The sequence below is a fragment of the Protobothrops mucrosquamatus genome, unplaced genomic scaffold, assembly GCF_001527695.2.
Source record: "Protobothrops mucrosquamatus isolate PMUCROS unplaced genomic scaffold, P.Mucros_1.0 scaffold3587, whole genome shotgun sequence".
Lineage (NCBI taxonomy): Eukaryota > Metazoa > Chordata > Lepidosauria > Squamata > Viperidae > Protobothrops > Protobothrops mucrosquamatus.
In genome coordinates this window covers 30,270-51,441 of record NW_015389552.1, presented here as the reverse complement: position 1 = coordinate 51,441, position 21,172 = coordinate 30,270, and the positions used below count along the sequence as shown (strand labels likewise).

At 43.9% G+C, this 21,172-nt stretch overlaps 1 protein-coding gene across 1 annotated transcript; it reads right to left on the bottom strand.

The window, feature by feature from the left end:
- Window positions 1–2,137: 2,137 nt before the first annotated feature.
- Window positions 2,138–14,951, bottom strand: LOC107297913 (zinc finger protein 850-like). The gene is made up of 3 exons (XM_029286409.1): window positions 14,250–14,951; window positions 3,905–3,962; window positions 2,138–3,846 (listed from the first exon to the last, which is right to left on the bottom strand). The coding sequence occupies exons 1-3, from the start codon at window positions 14,949–14,951 to the stop codon at window positions 2,138–2,140; spliced, it is 2,469 nt and encodes an 822-aa protein (XP_029142242.1).
- Between the last annotated feature and the right edge of the window lie 6,221 nt (window positions 14,952–21,172).

Here is a 21,172-nt window from a genome sequence, read left to right as displayed (position 1 = left end):
ACTCAGCCTCTAGGTCAGTGGTTCTCAACCTTTTTAATGCCGTGACCCCACCCGGTCGTAAGTCGAGGACTAAACCAGTCGTAAGTCGAGGACTACCCACCCGGTCGTAAGTCGAGGACTTTCCCTGCCCGGGAGCGCCATGCATGCGTGGTTCCGCCCCCTGCGCCGGCCGAGGCGTAGCTGGCAAGTGGCAGAGACGGAGCAGGCCGACCACCAGCTGGCCCAGCCCAAGGGAGGTAAGGCACCCGCCGGAAAAGGGGAAAAAATGGCGGACAAAAAAAATGGCGGACAGCCTTGCTTGGCGACCCCCATGAAATGGTCGATCGACCCCAAATGGGGTCCCGACCCACAGGTTGAGAACCACTGCTCTAGGTTTCTCCATGCGCCTGGCGTGCTCCTGTTTCTTGGGTGTCCTTCAAGGGATCACGTGCAATGTGATCTACTAAAAAAAATGGTAACTTTTCTTTTTGAATTGTGTTGGTGAAATGAAGAATTTTGGAATTCTTTGGTGTCTTCTAATCCCAGCAAAGTAAGGTTCATCTGCATAGCTAAAATGTCAGTTTCTTTGCTACAAATTATGTTCCTCTCTTCATTTGAAGGATAAATTTTTGAAAGTAATTAAGGAGCCCTGGAAGAGAAGTGAAAGAACAGGAAACGTGTGCCATGTTTTGGAAAGAGAGCTTTGCATTACCTTGTTTCAATGTTTACAGAAATGCTGACACATTCCTTTTTTTTCTTTCTCAAAAACTATTCATGGTTCTTATGCAATGGTGTTTTAGAAATGAACCATTATTTACTGTACCATTTTTCCCCTCACACCTCTCCTCAAAGGGGGGGGGGACCACACAAGTATTAGCCTCTTGGTGCTGCTCACACCTTCCCAGCCATCAAAGGCTAACAAGGAGGCCCCTAAAAACAAAGGAGATCAAAGGAGTTATGAATAAACCTGGAGATCCTGCACTCAAGAACACAACTCCCTTTCTCCTCAATTCAGTATTCCTACAGCTCTTCTCCATGAAGTTCACATGCAAGACAGGAGAGCCTTTACATCCGAAATTTTACACTGCTTTTGTCACTGCCCCAAACTCCCCCAATATATTTACTATTCATATGGTTTCTTCAACTTGCGTGCCTCATTCTCAACACAATCTGAACAGACATGCTTGGTGCACTGAATTCCTGAAACTGTTAGGAAAAAAATGAACATTCAACCCCTCTACTGAGGAAAGCACATATCTTTCTCCTTCTGTCCTGGACACTTTTTACAGAGCCACGATTGAGAGCATTTTAACAAACTTCATTACTGTTTGGTTTGGTAGTAGCAATGCCTCAGACAGAAGCTCCATATAGAGAATGGTAAGGACAGCTGAGATTATAGGAAGCTCCCTTCCCGTTATTCAGGATACTGCTTCTAAGCGCTATGTGCTTAGAGCTCAGTGTATTGTTGCTCCCCTCTGAGGTTTCAGAGTATTTATAGCAAGACTACTAGATTCTGTAACAGCTTTGTTCCTTATGCCATTTTGTAAATCCGCAGGATTCCTTTTTTTCTGCTATGTATATGTATACATTCGAACTACACCATGATATTTTTCTATGTCATATATGTGTGGATATATGCATAAAGGTATTTTCTGAGGTGAATGCAACAAAATTTAATGTTAATGTATGCAAATTAATGTACATTTAAAGTGACAATAAAGTTTCTATTCTATTTTATTTTCTATTCTATTTGTTTCTTTATTGTTTTATTATTGTTGTTATTATTCTTATGTGAGGAGCCACAATCTCTAACTATAGTCTCAGTGCTCCTATCCTGAAGTGATGCTGGCTGGGGAATTGTGGGGCTGAAAATCTCAAGGACACGAAGGGAGAAAAAGGCTGAGATGTGGCATTTCTATCATTTATCAAGATAAAAATACAAAGAACACCCCCAGAAAGATTTTTAGAGGATTGCACAATATCTGCAAAAATAAATATCCAGCACCTTCTGCTGCTGATGGCCAAACAGCTATTATCAAACAAATATGTTCCAATTTTTTCTTTCCTCCTTCCGTCTAATACTATGACATATTTGACTACAAAAAAACTAGGCAAATCCATTGTAGTCAAATTAAATAGTCAATTTCTCAATGGGACATTAGAAATGAAATTCAGCCTTCTGTAAACATATCATTTTGGGCCTCATGTGGATTTTCTTGTGTGCAATAAGAGTGGATGGTTTCCTGAAGCACTGTCCACATTCGGGGCACTTAAATGGTTTCTCCCCTGTGTGTATAAGCACATGATTTATAAGGTTAGACCTAGTACTGAAATCTTTCCCACAGTCTGGACATTCATATGGTTTCTCTCCTGTGTGAGTCCTCCGGTGTATAATGAGCTGGGAACTCTGACTGAAATTTTTCTCACAATCAGGACATTCAAATGGTTTCTCTCCTGTGTGAGTTCTCTGGTGTGCAATGAGATGGGATCTCTCACTGAAACGTTTTCCACAATCAGAACATTCAAATGGTTTCTCTCCTGTGTGAGTCCTCTGGTGTTTCACCAAGTTGGAATTTTTACTGAAATTTTTACCACAATCAGGACATTCAAAGGGTTTCTCTCCTGTGTGAGTCCTCTGGTGTATCACCAGATCATAATTCCGACTGAAACTTTTTCCACAATCAGGACATTCAAAAGGTTTCTCTCCTGTGTGAGTCCTCTGATGTGTCACCAGGCTGGAATTGTTACTGAATTTTTTCCCACAATCAGGACATTCAAAAGGTTTCTCTCCTGTGTGAGTCCTCTGGTGTATCACGAGCTGGGAACTCTGACCGAAACGTTTACTACAATCAGGACATTCAAAGGGTTTTTCTCCTGTGTGAGTCCTCTGGTGTTTCACCAGGCTGAAATTCTCACTAAAACATTTCCCACAATCAGGACATTCAAAAGGTTTCTCTCCTGTGTGAGTTCTCTGATGTATCACCAAGCTGGAATTCCGAGTGAAACGTTTCCCACAATCAGCACATGCAAAAGGTTTTTCTCCTGTGTGAGTTCTCTGGTGTCTCACAAGATGGGAGTTCTGACTGAAACTATTCCCACAATCAGGACATTTAAAAGGTTTCCCTCCTGTGTGAATCCTCTGGTGGCTAATGAGATGGGAGTTTTTAGTAAAACTTTTCCCACAATCGGGACATTCAAAGGGTTTCTCTCCTGTATGAGTCCTCTGGTGTATCACTAGGCTGGAATTTTGATTGAAAAGTTTTTCACAATCAGGACATTCAAAAGGTTTCTCTCCTGTGTGAGTCCTCTGGTGTCTCACAAGGTGGGAATTTCTAATGAAACTTTCTCCACAATCAGGACATTCAAAGTGTTTCTCTCCTGTATGAGTCCTCTGGTGTATCACTAGGTTGGAATTTTGATTGAAACGTTTTTCACAATCAGGACATTCAAAAGGTTTCTCTCCTGTGTGAGTCCTCTGGTGTCTCACAAGGTGGGAATTTCTAATGAAACTTTTTCCACAATCAGGACATTCAAACAGTTTCTCTCCTGTGTGGGTCCTCTGGTGGCTAATGAGGTGGGAATTTTTAATGAAAATTTTCCCACACTCAGGACATTCAAAAGATTTCTTTCCTGTGTGAGTCCTCTTGTGTCTCACCAGATTAGAATTTTGACTGAAACTTTTTTCACAATCAGGACATTCAAAGGGTTTCTCTCCTGTATGAGTCCTCTGGTGGTTCACCAGGCTGTAGTTGTGACTGAAATTTTTCCCACAGATAGGGCATTCAAAGGGTTTCTCTCCAATGCGAGTCCTCTGTTGTCTCATGAGGTGGGAATTTCCAATGAAACTTTCACATAATCTGGACATTCATACGTGATTTGAATCCTCTGATGTATCACCACATTGCCATGGTCACTGAGTATTTACCACATTGGGAACACTTGTAGGGCTTATCTCCACTGTGGATCCTCTCGTGCATAATCAGCTATGATTTGAAATATGTGCTTTTTCCGAAATAGACACATCTATGGAGCTTTTCCACAACTGATATGGATGATCACTTGTTTAGTGATGTTTTGATTCAAGCAGTTTTCTTCCTCCCAGAGTGAGGCCTGAATCACGGCATCAATGGCTTTCCAAATAATGTTTTCCTCCTCAATAATTTCCAGATATTTTCCTCTTTTGCTGAATGGAAAAATAATCTCCCTTGACTTTTCATGTAATGTATTGATATAATGTATCCATATGCGCTTCTTCTTTCAGCTTGAAATCCTTCTTAATTTTCTATCTTTTGTCTATCAGCTACTGGAAAAGGAGAATTGTGTGGTTTTCTAAAGGAAATGGAAAACATTTGGATTTGATTTCAATTTTCTTTCCTTTTCAATGTTGCTTGTTATTCTCGGTTGTCCAGTGCGTTCTTATTGTCATCCTCTTTGTCTATAAGATTCAAAGAAAAGTGTAACATTAATTGTGTATAAAATGGCTAGAAAACATGTGAAAAAAAGAAAAAAGTATACATTACAACGAAAAAGCAAACATGCCACAATGCTAGAATAATCTCTTACATTATGATTCATTTGATACATAGGACTACTGACATCCATGTTCAAATATCCATTCAATCATGAAATACTCTTGTTGATTTGGGTCAATCACAATTTCTTAGCACTGCAAATGGTTATCATCAAATATATCTGGATGTGTTGAGAATAGATTATATAATAGCAGATATATGCGTACAGAGACAAATACAGATACAGACACCTACAAATATATATACGTGGAAAATTCATGTCTTTCAAGCCTGAAAAATGTCTCAAAATAGTTATAGTCAAACCTGAGCTAATTTTAGAGATGTGGGCTTTAACTGATGAAATGTTGCCTAATGGCTCTGCAGGATTTGAAGCACCCATTTTAGTCAGCTCCAAATAAGGGCAGAAAATACTGCCCACAACTACTCTGGTTATATCCCACTTCAATTAATTACTCCTCAGTTACTCACTGCAATTGGGACTGGCATCAGGTCACTGAGCAGCCCAATCATGAGCATAATGTCACATGAAAGTGCCAATTTACATCTGATCCTCTGCAGTTATTACGCAAATCACCGTGGGTTGTTAAAGGCAATTTTCACAAGAATGTGACTTGCACATTCCTGCTGGCATTTAGTCACTTTATCAAAGAAGAAATAAGATTTGTGTGGCATGATCTTGTTGGCTTCTGGTTATAAGTTTGCTTGCTTCTAGGTGCTTGCAGATCTTTTGCTTGAGCAGGGGGTTGGACTAGATGACCTTCAAGGTCCCTTCCAACTTTACTATTATTATTATTATCTTTTCCAGGATCTTCTCAGGCATTGATGGCAGGCTGATTGGTCTGTAGTTTTGTGACCCCCCTTTTTTTTTTGAAGATGGGAACTATATCAATGTTCTGACCCAAGTCACTCTGGCAAGGCAACCTTTAAGTAGCGCCTCTTTATTAATAAGATAAATTTTATTGTCATTTTTTTTTTTACTGTGAGCACAGTGGCCACATGAAAAAGGAAATTCTGTTGCCTGCTCTCAAGAGAAAGCAAATGTATCTACCCATAAACATACATAACACACACATTCACATTCTATATACATACATATATACCTGCACCTATACATACACACACACACATATTGGGTCTCCTGCATACAAGGTTCTTTTCAACTGTTACTTTTTTTTACAAACCTCAAGTGACGGAACACCCACAACGTCTGAAGGGAAACCATTCCCAAAGAATCAACCTTCACTTGAAAGAGACTTTTTAAATCTTCCCAGCAGCAGAAAATTGCAGCCACCAGTTTAACAGCGTGCAGCACCAGTGGACTTAAAAGTTGGGGAGGGAAGGGATTTGCTGCAGTAGCAGCTGAGATGCTTCAGCCTAGTTGCTTCTCTGCTTGGACTCAGTGAAGGAAACCCAAACAGCCCCGCTTACTCCCGGCTTCTCCTCCGACCTGCCCTCCACTCACCGTCCAGCTGCTGCTTCAACTCTGGGAAGACCACAAAAATCCCTCTACTCGCTACTTTCTGTCCATGACTGATCCGGAATAAGAAGTTCCTCTGCGCGTCTCCCCTCCTCCCCTCGATGATTTTAACACCTTTAAGCTCAACCACAGACGCCGCCTGCTGTATTGTCCGCTAGAAAGTTTGCCTATTTGACCGCCATCTCCGGATAGGTGGTGGAAAAACATGCTTGTCTCGTCTGTGCCTAAGGCGTTTGCAAGATATTTTCACTGATCTGGTTTCTCCATGGACTTTGCCTGTCAGAAGATCACAAAAGGGGATCACGCGACACCGCAACGTCATAAATCTGAGTCAGTTGTCAAGCATCTGAATGTAAATCACGTGACCATGGGGATGCTACAATGGTCATAAGTGTGAAAAATGGTTATATGTCACTGTTTTCAGTGCCGTTGTAACTTCAAATAGTCACTAAATGAACTGTTGTAAGTCAAGAACCTATCTGTAGTTTCCTGGTGCTCCAAGAACTTTGAAAGGTATGTTTTCAGTGGTTCTGAAATCACACCTGCTGGTTCCTTCAGAACTCTGGGATGTGTAGTCCGTCCAGACCCACTGATTTGAAATGGTCTGGAGCCGACAGGTGTTCTCTTATCTTATTTTTGCATATTTTAATTTGCATTCTTAACCTGTCATTTATGGTTCTGTTTCTGATAAGTTGAGTCGTGGTTTCTTTTTGGGTGAAGACAGATGCAAACTGTCTTCTTCTTATGGTCTCTCTCCTTCTTATACTCCTATGAATTAGGGAGGTGATTGTCTGAGTCCCTTCTGAGTAGGATCTGTGTGCTGCAGACTTGAGATATGTTTTCCCCTTATCTCTTTAGTAATTGCGTTTGTATATCTTCCAAGGCCATTTTTTTCAGTCTGTGCAATGGGGGCCTCTAGGCATAGGATATGGTGGGTGGCAGTGCTGGGCTAGGAGCAGGGAGATACACTTTGTGTTCTCTACACAGTCATGGACGGAACGGGACCTTTAGGCACAGACTCTTGGCCATGGCTCCTTTGCCTCCCGCCTCTGCCTATTTATATCCCGCTTTGCTCCTCTGCTGGCCCTCCGCTCTGCGGCCTTCGGCCCCAGCCCATTCACCAAGGCACCTTTTGTCCCGGGCCTTTCGGTGCATGGGACAAATGGCTGGCAGCCAATTGGGTGGCAGGCAGAAGCCATGGTGCTACAGGGAGCAGCATGCAATGGATGATCGCAGGGGCTGGGGCAGTGTGCAATGCAAGACTTTTTTTAAAAAGTGCTGCGGCTGCTCTGCAGATTTTGGAGACTTGCAGCTCTATCACTAGAAGCAGAGGGAGGGTGGTGGTGGGAGTAGCAGCCACCAGGGCCATTGGGGGGCAGACAGGAGAGTCTGTGTTGGGGGGACCAGCAAGGGAAGGAAGGGTGCCTCAAGGGGACTTTACAAAGACAGCTTGGCTCACAACTCAAATGAAAAAAGGAAAGAGGAACAAGGTCGGCACGGATTCTGGCATTGCAGGGGGGGCTTGGGGGAGGCTCAGCAGGTGAATGGCAGGGCTGGCACAGCATCTGCAACTGCGTGCGGGGACGAGGGTTGAGTGTGTAGGTGAATGGCGATGGGCCGCAGCTTCTGGCGGGGGGAGTGGGAAGGCAGCAGGCCAATCACCTGTTCGGTGTCATGCTGGCAGGATCAGGCAGAGTGGGGTGGGGCAGCTGGCTAAACGCCTGGCCTGACAACTCATCCCCGCAATTGCAGAAGCCATGCCAGCCCTGCCGTTCGCCTGTGCACCCACACGTGCCCCCTGCCAGAAGTCAAGGCCCACCATTGTTCGCCTGAGCATCCCCCCAGCCTCCCTACCCAGTGGTGGGATTCAAATAGGTCAGTGGTGGCGAACCTATGGCACGGGTGCCTGAGGCGGCACTCAGAGCCCTCTCTGTGGGCACGCGCGCTGTCACCCCAGTCCTATGCCTTCAGTTGAGTTTTATAAAACCTTTTCACTTTAGGCCTCCACCGCTGTGTACAAAAAAAAAAAAGGTTCAATCAGTCAGTCAAAAAAGATCTTGCAAAGTTGGAATTGATTGATTGAACTTTTTAGTCCCACCCAGTCTCCTGTTACCACCGCAGCCATGCCCACCCAATGGGCGACACCCACCCGGCACCCGACGACGCATAAGTGGGTTTTGGGTTGCAGTTTGGGCACTCGGTCTCTAAAAGGTTCGCCATCACTGAAATAGGTGAACAACTGGTTCTCTGTGTGGATGCTGCTTCCGGAAGTCCATTCTGGGCCTGGGCAACAAAAAATTAGCTACCGGTTCTGCCAAAGTAGTGTGAACTGGCTGAATCCCACCACTGCCCCTACCCCTGCAATTGAAGATGCCACACCAGCCCTACCATTCACCTGCTCCCCCCCCTTGCAATACCAGAATCCATGCTGGCCTTGTTCCTCCTCCCCTCTTTCAATTCAGTTGCTAGCCAAGCTTTCTTTGTGAAACCCTCTTGAGGTGCTCCTCCCTCCCTTCCTGCCCCCCCAAAACACCCTCGTCTGTCTGCCCTCTAAGTGGCCTAGTGGCTGCTACTCCTGCCGCCATTCCCCCTCCCTCTGGTCCTGGTGACAGAGCTGCAAGATTCCCAACCTGCGGAGCAGCCACAGCATTTTTTTAAAAAAGTCTTGCATCGCACATTACCCCCCCCCCCCAGCCCCTGCAGCACCATGGCTTCTGCCTGTCACCCGATTGGCTGGTGGCTATTTGTCCGGTGCAGCCAAAGGCTAGGACAGGGGTCTTCAAACTTGGCCCTTTTATGACTTGTGGACTTCAACTCCCAGAATTCCTAAGTCAGCGTGCCTGGCTGAGGAATTCTGGGAGTTGAAGTCCACAAGTCATAAAAGGGCCAAGTTTGAAGACCTCTGGGCTAGGAAAAAGAGTTTCTCGACAAATGGGCCGGGCCAAAGAGAGCGGGGCAGAGGGTGAGGGACCCATTGGCCAAGGAGAATGGTGGAGGAGGATAACTGGCTGTAAATGAAGGGAGGAGGCAGGGTGGGGTGGGGTGAAGGAGGTGTGGCCAAGGGTCCGTGCCTAAAGGCCCTAGACCCGTTATGGAAAGTCCCCAGTGATTATCCATACAGACCACTGAGTTATATTCACTAGCAAACCTCTGAGATGCCCCACAGCCCAATAGTTGTTAACTGCTTAAAGTCTTGTTGTAAGTGAACAAGCTGAATTGGGCCTGAATGGGAAAGGGGGGAAAAATCAGGCAGGAATTTCTGGACCAGTGGGTTAAAGTGTTTAGATCAGTGATGGCGAACCTTTTAGAGACTGAGTGCCCAAACTGCAACCCAAAACCCACTTATGCATTGTCGAGTGCCGGGTGGGTGTGGCCCATTGGCTGGGCGTGGCCCATTGGGTGCGCATGGCTGCGGTGGTAATGGCAGACTGGGTGAGACTAAAAAGTCAATCAATCAATTCCAAGTTTGCAAGATCTTTTTTTTCCTGCAAGAAGCTGAAATTGACTTATTGAACCTTTTTTTATTTTGCACATGGCGGCGGAGGCCTAAAGCGAAAAGGTTTTATAAAACCCAGGTGAAGGCCTAGTACTGGAGCGACGGCCCGTGTGCCCACAGAGAGGACTCTGAGTGCCGCCTCTGGCACCCGTGCCATAGGTTCCCCACCATTGGTTTAGATAGTTGCTATTCTGACCTTGTAGGCAGGGATAAATAATGAGGTCGCCCAAATGAGATTATCAAAAATATCCCAACATTATGATGTACTCCACATAGTACTTCCCAGTTTCTATATCTTTGTAATGTAATGGGCCAACGGTATATAAGCTGCGGTTCTGCTTTAGGTCAGGGCTGCTCAGCAAGCTGCCAATGCTTTGCTGGAATCCAGTGTGCACAGTGATTGTTTGCATGCTTGATGCATGATGAATCTTCCAAGTGAAGGGACCTTATTGTACTTACGATTTTATTATGCTTAACGGTTTTATTATGTTACGATATTATTATGCTTAAGTTTGACATTAGTAGTGTTAGTTTGTAGCCATCTTATATACATCTGCTTACATGCAAGCAACCTTACAAGTGCCTCATATCAGGAAATTACTTACACAAGTGATTCAGTTGCTTTAGATGAGGCAGGTTTGGGCCAGAGTATTCCTTTCCTTTATCTCCAATTTGTCTCCCTTCCTCCTCATTGACTGTATGTAAAGTTAGAGAAGCACGGGGCATTTGGCATGGGTGTGCTTGGAAGCATCTCTGGCCAGAACGAATGAAACTGGCTCCCGTTGAGCCTCTGACCCACTGAACCTCCTGGGTCCTAAATCCTTGGGAGCCATAGGAGATCACTCTTAAAGTTTTAGGCTGTAAAGAGGTTTTGATCTCCACTGTCACCCCTAAGAAAGTGCAGGAATCTTTAGATCAGTTTCTTACAAACTAGTGCCCTCCAAGTCTTTTGACCAAGCTGTTTGGGAATAATAAAGCTGAAATCTAATTCCTGTGGAAATTGGGAAGGCTGCTCAAGAGAAATTCTTCCCTCTAGTGCAGGGGTGTCAAACTGCTGGCCCGCGAGCCGGATGCGTCACATGGAAGCCACGCCCACACCATTGCCGACAATGGCAAAACCGGCCCAATACGTTGTGCGACGTCATGTGATGTCGCGACTTTGACATGTCTGCTCTAGTGAGATTTAGGCTCTGCAAGAATGCAGATAGAAAGATAGTATCTCCTATCTAGATGTGGTTTGGAAGCAATGAGGGTGGCTGTTTCCAGTTATTCTTCCAGGTTTCATTATTCTAATGATAGAATGAAGCTGGAAATCATTTAGCGCAGGCATGTCAAACTCACGACGTCATGTGACGTATCGTGACTTTTCCCCCATTGTCGGCAATGGGATGGGTGCGGTTTTGGCATGACGCATCTAGCCCGTGGGCCAGCAGTTTGATATGCCTGATTTAGCGCCTGTGCACCCAAACAAGACCTTCATAAACTTTTATGGTACAACACATCTCTAATCTTGAGAAGAAACTAAGTAGGTCAAGCTTCACTTCTCAAGCTTGGCTCAGTTGCAATAGTAGGTTTTGAGGAGTTATCCTGCACTCCCACTTCGATGCAGTTTCCTTGGCAAAGTTTTTTGGGAAGTGGATTCCCCCTTTCCTAGGCCTGAGAGGAGGGACAGGCCAAGGTCTCTGAGATGCCTTAAAGCAGGACCGGATCTGAACATCTCTCAGGCTCTAGCCTGGTGACCACCAGACAAGGTCTTCTTCTATCCATTCAGCTGTTCTTGCTACTCCAGCCCCAAATTCAAGGCTGCAGCTTTCAAGATCCAATGTCCTCCAAATAACACATATTTTACAGCTTTCCATCTGAGCTTCAAACTTGGATTCTGAGGAAATGGACTTTTCCTCTGATTGAGAACTTATGGCTTTTGAACTCACCCTGTAGACCACAGGTCGGCAACCTTGACTCTTTTTATGACGCGTGGACTTCAACTCCCAGAATTCCTGAGCCAGCATGGCTCAGCTTGGAAACCTCTCCCTTTCCCCTCAGCATGGCTGGCTCAGGAATTCTGGGAGCTGAAGTCCACCAGTCATAAAAGAGCCAAGGTTGCCTACCCCTGCTGTAGACCATCCCCTCTGACTCTTAGGTTGGCTTTACTTACTTTTGCTTGATATTTTTATATAGCCCTGTAAGAAATTCAGAGGCTTTGGGATCATTGCAAGGGTTTCCATAATAAGATGAGACATGATAAAGATGTACACTGAAAGATGACACCAAGGAAAGAGAGAAAGGAAAAGTGATTCAATATAATTTTACTATTTTAAAGTTTAGAAATTTTGCACATGTTTAAATTTGAAGTCACCTGGGCTGGAGACTCAGGCCAAGAGCCTCTTGGTCTCTCCACACCCCTAGCCTGATGCCGGTTGTTGGATGTCCTTCAAAGGGATTGCAGTAAAAAAAAAATTGTAACCTTTCTTTTTGAATTGTATTGATGAAATGAACAATCTTGGAATTCTTTGGTGTCTTCCAAAACCCAGCAAAATCAGGATCATTCACCTGCATAGCTAAAACGTCACTTTCACCGCTACAAATAGTGTTCCTCTCTTTATTTGAACAATACATTTTTGAAAAAAATTAAGGAGCCTGGAAGAGAAGTGAAAGAACTGGAAACGTCTCCTGCGTGTGTTGGGAAGAGAGCTTTGCGTTACTTTGTCCCAATGTTTACAGAAATGCTGGCTCTCTATTTTTTCTTTCTCAAAAGCTATTCATGATTCTTATGCAATGCTATTTTAGAAATGAAACATTATCTACTGCAGAGCCCTCTCTGTGGGCACGTGCACCGTCACCCCAGGCCTAGGCCTTCAGCTGGGTTTTATAAAACCTTTTCGTTTTAGGCCTCCGCCGCTGTGTACAAAAAAAAAAAAGTTCAGTCAGTCAATTTCAACTTCTTGCAGAAAAAAAAAAGATCTTGCAAAGTTGGAATTGATTGGTTGAACTTTTTAGTCCCACCCAGTCTGCCGTTACCACCGCAGCCACACCCACCCAATGGGCCACGCCCACCCAATAGACATGCCTACCCAATGGGCCACACCCACCCGGCACCCGACGATGCATAAGTGGGTTTGGGGTTGCAGTTTGGGCACTCGATCTCTAAAAGGTTCACCATCACTGATCTACTGTACCATTTTACCCCCTCACATCTTCCTATCAAGCAGGAAACCACAAAAATATTAGCTTCTTGGTTTGCTCTCACCCACCAGCTGTTGACAGCAAACAAGGAGATCCCTAAAAACAAAGGAGATCACAACGGGAGTTGCGAATAAACCTGGAGATCCTGTGCTCAAAACCACAACCCCTTTTCTCAACTCAGTATTCCTACAGCTCTTCTCCATGAAAGTCACCTGCAAGACGGAACAGCCTTCACATGGGAAATTTAACACTGCTTTTGTCACTGCCCCAAAATATTTGCTACTCATATGGTTTCTTCGACTTGCGTGCCTCATTCTTGACACAATCTGAACAGACATGCTTGGTGCACTGAATTCCTGGAACTGTTAGGGAAAAAATGAACATTCAACCCCCCTACTCAGGAAAGCACGTATCTTTCTCCTCTCCTGCCCACTTTTTACAGAGCCACGATTGAGAGCATTTTAACAAACTGCATCACTGTTTGGTTTGGTAGTAGCAGTGCCTCAGATATAAGCTCCATACAGAGAGTGGTAAGGACAGCTGAGATTATAAGAATCTCGCTTACTGTTATTCAGGATACTTCTTATAAGCGCTATGTGCTTAGAGCTCAGGGCATTGCTAGAGACCCCACACACCCAACTTGATGGTCTGTTTCTATTGCTCCCCTCTCCGAGAAGGTTTCCAAGTAATAGCAGGACTACTAGATTCTGTAACAACTTTGTTCCTTATAATAATAATAATAATAATAAAGTTGGAAGGGACCTTGGAGGTCATCGAGTCCAACCCCCTGCCCAGGCAGGAACCCTACACCATTTCAGACAAACGGCTGTCCAGTCTCTTCTTAAAAACTTCCAGTGTTGGAGCATCCGTCTTGCAAATTCACAGGATTCTTTTTATTCACCAGGTATATGTATACATCTAAACTAGACTGTGATGTTTCTCCGTGTCATATATGTGTGTGTATGTCGATATATGCATAATGGTATTTCTTGAGAGCTGAATGCAACAAAATTTGATTTTAATGTATGCTGATTAGTGTACATTTAAAGTGACAACAAAGATTTCTATTCTATCCTATCCTATCCTATCCTATCCTATCCTATCCTATCCTATCCTATCCTATCCTATCCTATCCTATTCTATTCCATTCCATTCTCTTTATAGAGGAGCTACAATCTCTAACTATAGTCTGAGCGCTCCTATCCTGAAGAGATGCTGGCTGGGAAATGGTGGGGCTGAAAATCTCGAGGACACCCAGGAAGATAAAGGCTGGGATATGGCATTTCTATCTTTTATCAAGATAAAAATGCAAAGACCACTCCCCAAAAAACTTTTACAGAATTTTCCAATTTCTGTAAAAATAAATATCCAGCAGTTTCTGCTGCTGATGGCCAGATAGCCATTATCAAACTAATATATTCCAATTTTTTCTTTCCTCCTTCCCATCTAATACCATGACATATCTGATTAGAAAAAATCAGGCAAATACTTTATAGTAAAATTAAATAGTCAGTTTCTCAGCTGGACCTACAATGGGACAATAGAAATGAAATTCAAGCCTTCTCTACACCAATCATTTGACCCTCATGTGGATTTTCTTGTGTGTGATAAGGGTGGAATGTTTCCTGAAGCACTGTCCACACTCAGGGCACTTAAATGGTTTCTCCCCTGTGTGTATACGGACATGATTTATAAGGTTAGATCTAGTACTGAAATCTTTCCCACAGTCTGGACACTCATATGGTTTCTCCCCTGTATGAGTCCTCTGGTGTATCACCAGGCTGGAATTCCGACTGAAACTTTTCCCACAATCAGGACATTCAAATGGTTTCTCTCCTGTGTGAGTCCTCTGGTGTCTCATGAGGTAGGAATTCTGACTGAAACTATTCCCACAGTCAGGACATTTAAAGGGCTTCCCTCCTGTGTGAATCCTCTGATGGCTAATGAGGTGGGAATTTTTAATGAAACTTTCCCCACAATCAGGACATTCAAAGGCTTTCTCTCCTGTGTGAGTCCTCTGATGTCTCATGAGGTAGGAATTTCTAAGGAAACGTTCCCCACAATCAGGACATTTAAAGTGTTTCTCTCTTGTGTGAGTCCTCTGGTGTATCACCAGGTTGGAATTTTGACTGAAACGTTTTTCACAATCATGACATTCAAAGGGTTTCTCTCCTGTGTGAGTCCTCTGGTGTCTCAAGAGATGAGAATTCCTAATAAAACTTTTTCCACAATCAGGACATTCAAACAGTTTCTTTCCTGTGTGATTCCTCTGGCGGTTCACCATGCTGTAATTGTGACTGAAACTTTTCCCACAGATAGGGCATTCAAAGGGTTTCTCTCCTATGTGAGTCCTCTGTTGTCTCATGAGATGGGAATTTCCGATGAAACTTTCACACAGTCTGGACATTCATACGTGATTTGAGTCCTTTGGTGTATCATCAAGTTGTCATGCTCACTAAAGTATTTACCACATTGGGAACAGTTGTATGGCTTCTCTCCTGTGTGGGTCCTTCCATGAACCACAAGGGAGCTGTTCTGACCAAAGCTTTTGCCACATTCATATAATTTGTATGGTTTTTCTCCTGTACGGATCTTCTTGTGCATAATGAGCTGTGATTTCTAATCTGTGCTTTTCCCACAACAGGCACATCTATGGAGATTTTCCACCATTGATATTTTTGAGAAGGTCAAAAATATGTGTGATCTGTTGTTTAGTGGTGCTTTGATTCAAGCCATTTTCTTCTTCCTAGGGCAAGGTCTTCAGCAGTATGTGCCCTACACAATTATCCAAGTGATCTGTTCCTCCTCACTGACTTTGAGGTATTTCCCTCTTTTGCTGAATGAAAAATAATCTCCCTTGATTATTCCTAGAATGTATCTTGAGTTTCATATGCTTTATTTATTCCAGCTTGAAATCGTTCTTAATTTTCTCTCTTTTGTCTGTCAACTGCTGGGGAAGGAGAATTGTGTGGTTTTCTGAAGGAAATGGAAAATATTTTGATTTCTGGCTCGATTTTCTTTCCTTTTCTATGTTGCTTGTTATTCTCAGTTGTCCAAGTGCTCTTTATTACCATCCTCTTTATGTATAAGATTCAAAGAAAAGTGTAACTTTAATCACGTATAAAATGGGTTGCAGAAGATTTGGAAAAAAGAAAAAAGTATACATTACAACGAAAAAGCAAACATGCCACAATATTAGAATAATCTCTTACATTATTAATGATTCATTTGACATATGGAAGACTATCAAGATCCAAGTTCAGATATTAATTCAATCATGAAATTCTCTTGTGGACTTAGGTCAATCACAAATTCTTAGCCTTGCAAAGGGTTATCATCAAATATATCTGGATGTGCTGGGGATAGATTATAGATTTGCAAATATATTTATACAGAGACAAATACCGACACCTACAAATGTAAATATGTGGAAAATTCATGTCCTTCAATCCTGAAAAATCTCCCAAAATGGTTACACTCGAACCTTCTAAGCTAATTTTAGATATGTGGGGCTTTAGCTGATGAAATGTTGCCTAATGTCTCTGGACCTGTTTTGCTCAGCTCCAAATAAGGGCAGAAAATACTGTCCACAACTGCTCTGGTTATATCCCAATTCAACTATTCCTCACTTACTGACCACAATTGGGATTGGTATCTGGTCACTAAGCAGCCTGATCACGAGCATGATGTCACATGAAAGTGCCAACTTAAATCTGTTCCTCTGCAAATCACTATGGGTTGTTAAAGGGCATTTCACATGATTGTGAACTGCAAATTCCTGCTGGTATCTCCACTGCTTGTCAGAAGCTAGCTGGGAAAGTCACAAATGGGGATCATGATTGTGGGATGCTGCAGCCATCATATATGTCCACTCAAATTGGTGCATCTCCTTTACTTGCACCTTCATAACCACAGGAAATGCTGACGTGGGGTCACTGAACAAGTGCTTCGATGAGCACAAATTTGTGGACCAGGCATACATCTTCTTTTACAGTATGATAATAACTTAGAAGGCTCAAGGAACAAGTGGTAAGCAAGAACTACTTATACAAGTGAACATCCCAAAGGTCCTCAATAGCTATTTTTAAAAAAAACTACTGGATTAAGTACAGCTGAACCTAGTAAATACACGGATGGGGCACCAATAGGAAATTCTGTGCTTATTGGCAAGACATGGAAAAATATTCCCCAGAATACACCAGTGGCAAAGTCAGTACAATCTTTTTGCCAAGAAAACAGCAAGTCCAAAACAGAATAACAGAGCTGGAAGGGACCTTGGAGGTCTTCTAGTCCAATCTCCTGCTCAGGCAGGAGACCCTATTACCATTCCGAAGAAATGGCTGTCCAATCTTGTCTTAAAGGTTTCTGATGAACATAGATGACAATTTTGTCATCCAAAAGGTAGAGGAGGAAACTGGGGATCTCCTACACTGACCTAAATTCTTACTAGCTGAGATAAAATGATAGAGGAGGTTGAAGTTCAGACAGCCATTTGTCTGAAATGATATTGGGTCTCCTGCTTGACCAAAGGGTTGGAACAGAAGACCTTCAAGATTCCTTCCAATTGTTACTCTGTTACAAACCTCCATTGATGGAGCAACCACAACCTCTGGAGGGAAGCCATTCCCATAGAATCCACCTTCAGTTGAAAGAGACTTTCTAAAACTTCTCACCAGCAAAAAATTGCAGCCCTGAGTTTAACAGCGTGCAGCACCAGTTAACTTAAATTTGGGTAGAGAAGGAACATGCAGCAGCAGCAGCAGCAGCTAACATGCTTCAGCCCAGTTGGCTTCTCTGCTTCCATGCCGTGGAGGAAACTAAACAGCCCCGCTTGCTCCCGGCTTCTCCTCCGACCTGCCCTCCACTCACCTCCCAGCTGTTTCTTCGACTCTGGGAAGAGCACAAAAGCCACTCTGCACACCATCCTCCTCCCATTAGTGATCGGGAAGAGGAAGTTCCTTTCACTTCCCCTCTCCTCCCCTCCTTTCTAGCAATACAGTACTCGATGATTTTAAATACTTTAAAGTCAACCACAGAAACCGCCCGCGGTACTGTCCGCTTCCTAGGAACAAATGTTGCTTATTTGACCGCTATCTCCGGATAGGTGGCGGGAAAACATACTTGTCAATGCAATCCTAGGCTGCTGAAACAGAGAGACAGAATCAAGATGATGTGAAGTATTAGTACCAATTTATAATGCTTTGGTAAGACCACACTTGGAATACTGCATCCAGTTTTGGTCACCACAGTAATAAAAAGGTGTTGAGACTCTATAAAGAGCACAGAGAAGAGCAGCAAGGGTGCTGGAGGTTAAAACATATAAATAACGGTTACAGTAATTGGGTGTGTCTAGTCTGGTGAAAGGAAGGACTAGGTGACATGATAACAGTGTTCCAATACTTGAGGAGGCAAGAAGATGGTGTCAACTTATTTTCCAAATCACCAGAAGGCAAGACAAGAAAGAATGGAGAAGCAACCTAGAACTAAGGAGAAACTTCCTAACAGTGAGAACAATTAACCAGGGGAACGGCTTCCCTTCAGAAGTTGTGGATGCTCCATCACTAGAGACTTTTAAGAAAAGACTGGACAGCCATTTGGCTGAAATGATATTGGGTCTCCTGCTTGAGCAGGGGGTTGGACTAGAAGACCTCCAAAGTTCCTTCCAACTTTGTTACTTTTTTACAAACCTGCAGTGATGGAGCACTCACAACCTTTGGAGCGAAGACATTCCCAAAGAATCCACCTTCACTAGAAGGAGACTTTTTAGATCTTCCCATCAGCAGAAAATTGCAGCCCTGAATTTCAAAGCATGCAGCAACAGTGGACTTAAATTTGGGGAGGGAAGGAAAATGGAGGAGCAGCAGCCGACATGCTTCAGCCTCCTTTATTTCTCTGCTTGGACCCCGTGAAGAAAACCAAACAGCCCGACTTGCTCCCGGCTTCTCCTCCGACCTGCCCTCCACTCACCTCCCAGCTGTTTCTTCGACTCTGGGAAGAGCACAAAAGCCTCTCTGCACATCACCTTCCTCCCATTAGTGTTCGGGAAGAGGAAGTTCCTTTCACTTCTCCTCTCCTCCCATCCTTTCTAGCAATACAGTACTCGATGGTTTTAACTGCTTTAAGCTCAACCACAGAAACCGCACGCGGTACTGTCCGCTTCCTAGGAACAAATGTTGCTTATTTGACCGCCATCTCCGGATAGGTGGCGGGAAAACATGCTTGTCTCATCTCTGCCTGGCCCTAAGGCAGGGGTAGGCAACCTTGGCTCTTTTGTGACTCGTGGACTTCAACTCCCAGAATTCCTGAGCCAGCATGGCTCAGCTTGGAAACCTCTCCCTTTCCCCTCAGCATGGCTGGCTCAGGAATTCTGGGAGTTGAAGTCCACGAGTCATAAAAGAGCCAAGGTTGCCTACCCCTCCCCTAAGGCATTTGCAAGATATTTTCACTGATTAAATGCTATCAAGTTATTTTTGACTGCTAGCAACCGACCTTTGCAACTGAGCCAAGTGAAATAATGAAATGTGATGCTTGGGGGAGACTCTACTCCGGGGGGGGGGCTTCTTGAGATACTCTCAAGAATATCTATGTGCAGAGCCCTAAAAGTTCATGAAGGTTTTACATAATTTTTTTACACAATCAACTTTCTTAGGGGTGACTCTCAATGGAGATCAAAACCTCTCTACATCCCAAAAGTTAGACTGGTTTCCTGTGGCCCCCAAGGATTTAGGACATGGCAGCACCATCAGGTGAGATGCTACAGAAGAGCCATCTTCATTCCTGCCAATTAGGATTGCATCCAAGAGCACCCAGCATGCCAGCTTCATTCCTGAAGGAGGAAATTTTACATATGCTAAATGCCATGTGCTTCTGTAAATTTGCCTGCATGGAAGTCTCCATTAAGTCACAGAGAAAGAAAAATATGGAGCAAAGCCTAGAAAATGGGGTGTAAGAAAGAGGGGTTATATATGTCTATATACGGTAGACGAATTGTTTTCAAAAACAGGTTTCATAAAAAAACAAAAGGCAAAAAATAGAATAGCCCATCAAACCACATGGCTAACAGATCACCAGGCTAACCTTTTTAGAAGGACTCCCAAGAATGCCATTTTTAATGCAGATTTAATAAGGTATGGATGGTGATGATAGTGGCTATTGGCTCTGCGCTCTGTTATGTGAAGAAATCTGGAATAATATAACCCCCAAATTTTATTGATTCCCTTTTCATTCAGGAACTCAAGATGGCATACAAAACACTTCTTGTATGGCATGCTGTAATTTACAGAGTAAATGTCCTCCAGTTTATCTACCGAGACATATTTTTTGCCTTTCAATAATCCATAGATCCTGGAAGCTGTCTTTATGCCTAACCTAACACTGAATTAGAACTCGTGGCTTTCCATCCAGCGCCCTTCAGTGTTACACCAATTGTTTGTTTTTAGTGCCTTTAAGTCAGTCAAGTGCCTTCTGCCTTTCCTAGGCCAAGCCTGATAAGACTGGCCAAAATTGCACTTAAGGCAGGACTGGAATTGAGTGTTTCCCAGTCTCTAACCTGGTGCCTTCACCACTACACCAAACTGGATTTTCTTCTCCCCCCCAAAATATACTCATTGAGTTGTTCCTGGTACTCCAACACCAATTTCAAGGCTGCAGCTTTCAAGATTCAATCCAATAACTTTGCAATCAGCTACCCTTTACTCTACATATAACCTCTGACAATCTGAGCTTCAGACTTTTCTTCTGAGGAAATGGACTATTCCTCTGATTGTAGACTGGTAGCTTCTGGCCTGGCCCTGTGGAGCAGCTCCTCTGACTTTTGGGTTCTTTTAATTTGTTCAATTTTGTTAGAGACGTGGTGTTAGTACGTTTTGGGGTCTAATTTATCTTTTAATTGTAAAGAGGGATTTTTTTTTGTTAGATACCGTATTCTGCTATTTTCCTTGTGTTGGTTTTAATGTATCTTCTTTGTATATTAAAATTCAAATATTTGTGCGCTCTACTTAAACTTTAATCATGTCATAAACTATTAGTATTTTTATGCTGAGATTCATACACGTTGCCCCCCTTTCTTGCGTTCTGGGCCTTTGATTGTACACATTAGACATCTCCAAGATAAGGACTTCCGGTTTTGCCCCGTAGTGGCGTGGCCAAGGGATTATAGAGCTCTGCACTCCACAGCTAATACAAAAAGATGTTATATGCCAGTGTGGCGAACCTTTTGGAGACGGAGTGCCCCAAAACAGGCCCCGCCCCCACCTTGTGCCCCTGCTCCACCCCGCTCTGCCCACCCACAGGGCCACCCACCGCCTTCACAGCCCGCTGATCGCCCAGGTGGCCCAGCAGTGCCGTGACAGCTACACCCTCCACCTGCGCCCCGCAGCAACTGCGCGTGACGGGCTGCAAGGGCGGAGTCTTGTCCCCGTGCCTGGCTGCCATGTCCTTGGTTGCACTGCTCCATGCGGGCCATGCTTGGGGGTGACTCTACTCCGGGGGGGCTGCTGATGAAGA

Bases quoted from the DNA above. Each gene is read 5' to 3' on its own strand.
- LOC107297913 (XM_029286409.1), bottom strand. From the start codon at position 14,951: ATGGTGAACCGCCAGAGGAATCACACAGGAAAGAAACTGTTTGAATGT. The intron at 3,963-14,249 runs GTCAAATGATTG...TTCAAATCATAG, and splicing joins ACAAGAAAATCCACATGAGG to CTGATTATGCACGAGAGGAT. The intron at 3,847-3,904 runs GTAAATACTCAG...CAAATCACGTAT, and splicing joins CTACAAGTGTTCCCAATGTG to GAATGTCCAGATTATGTGAA.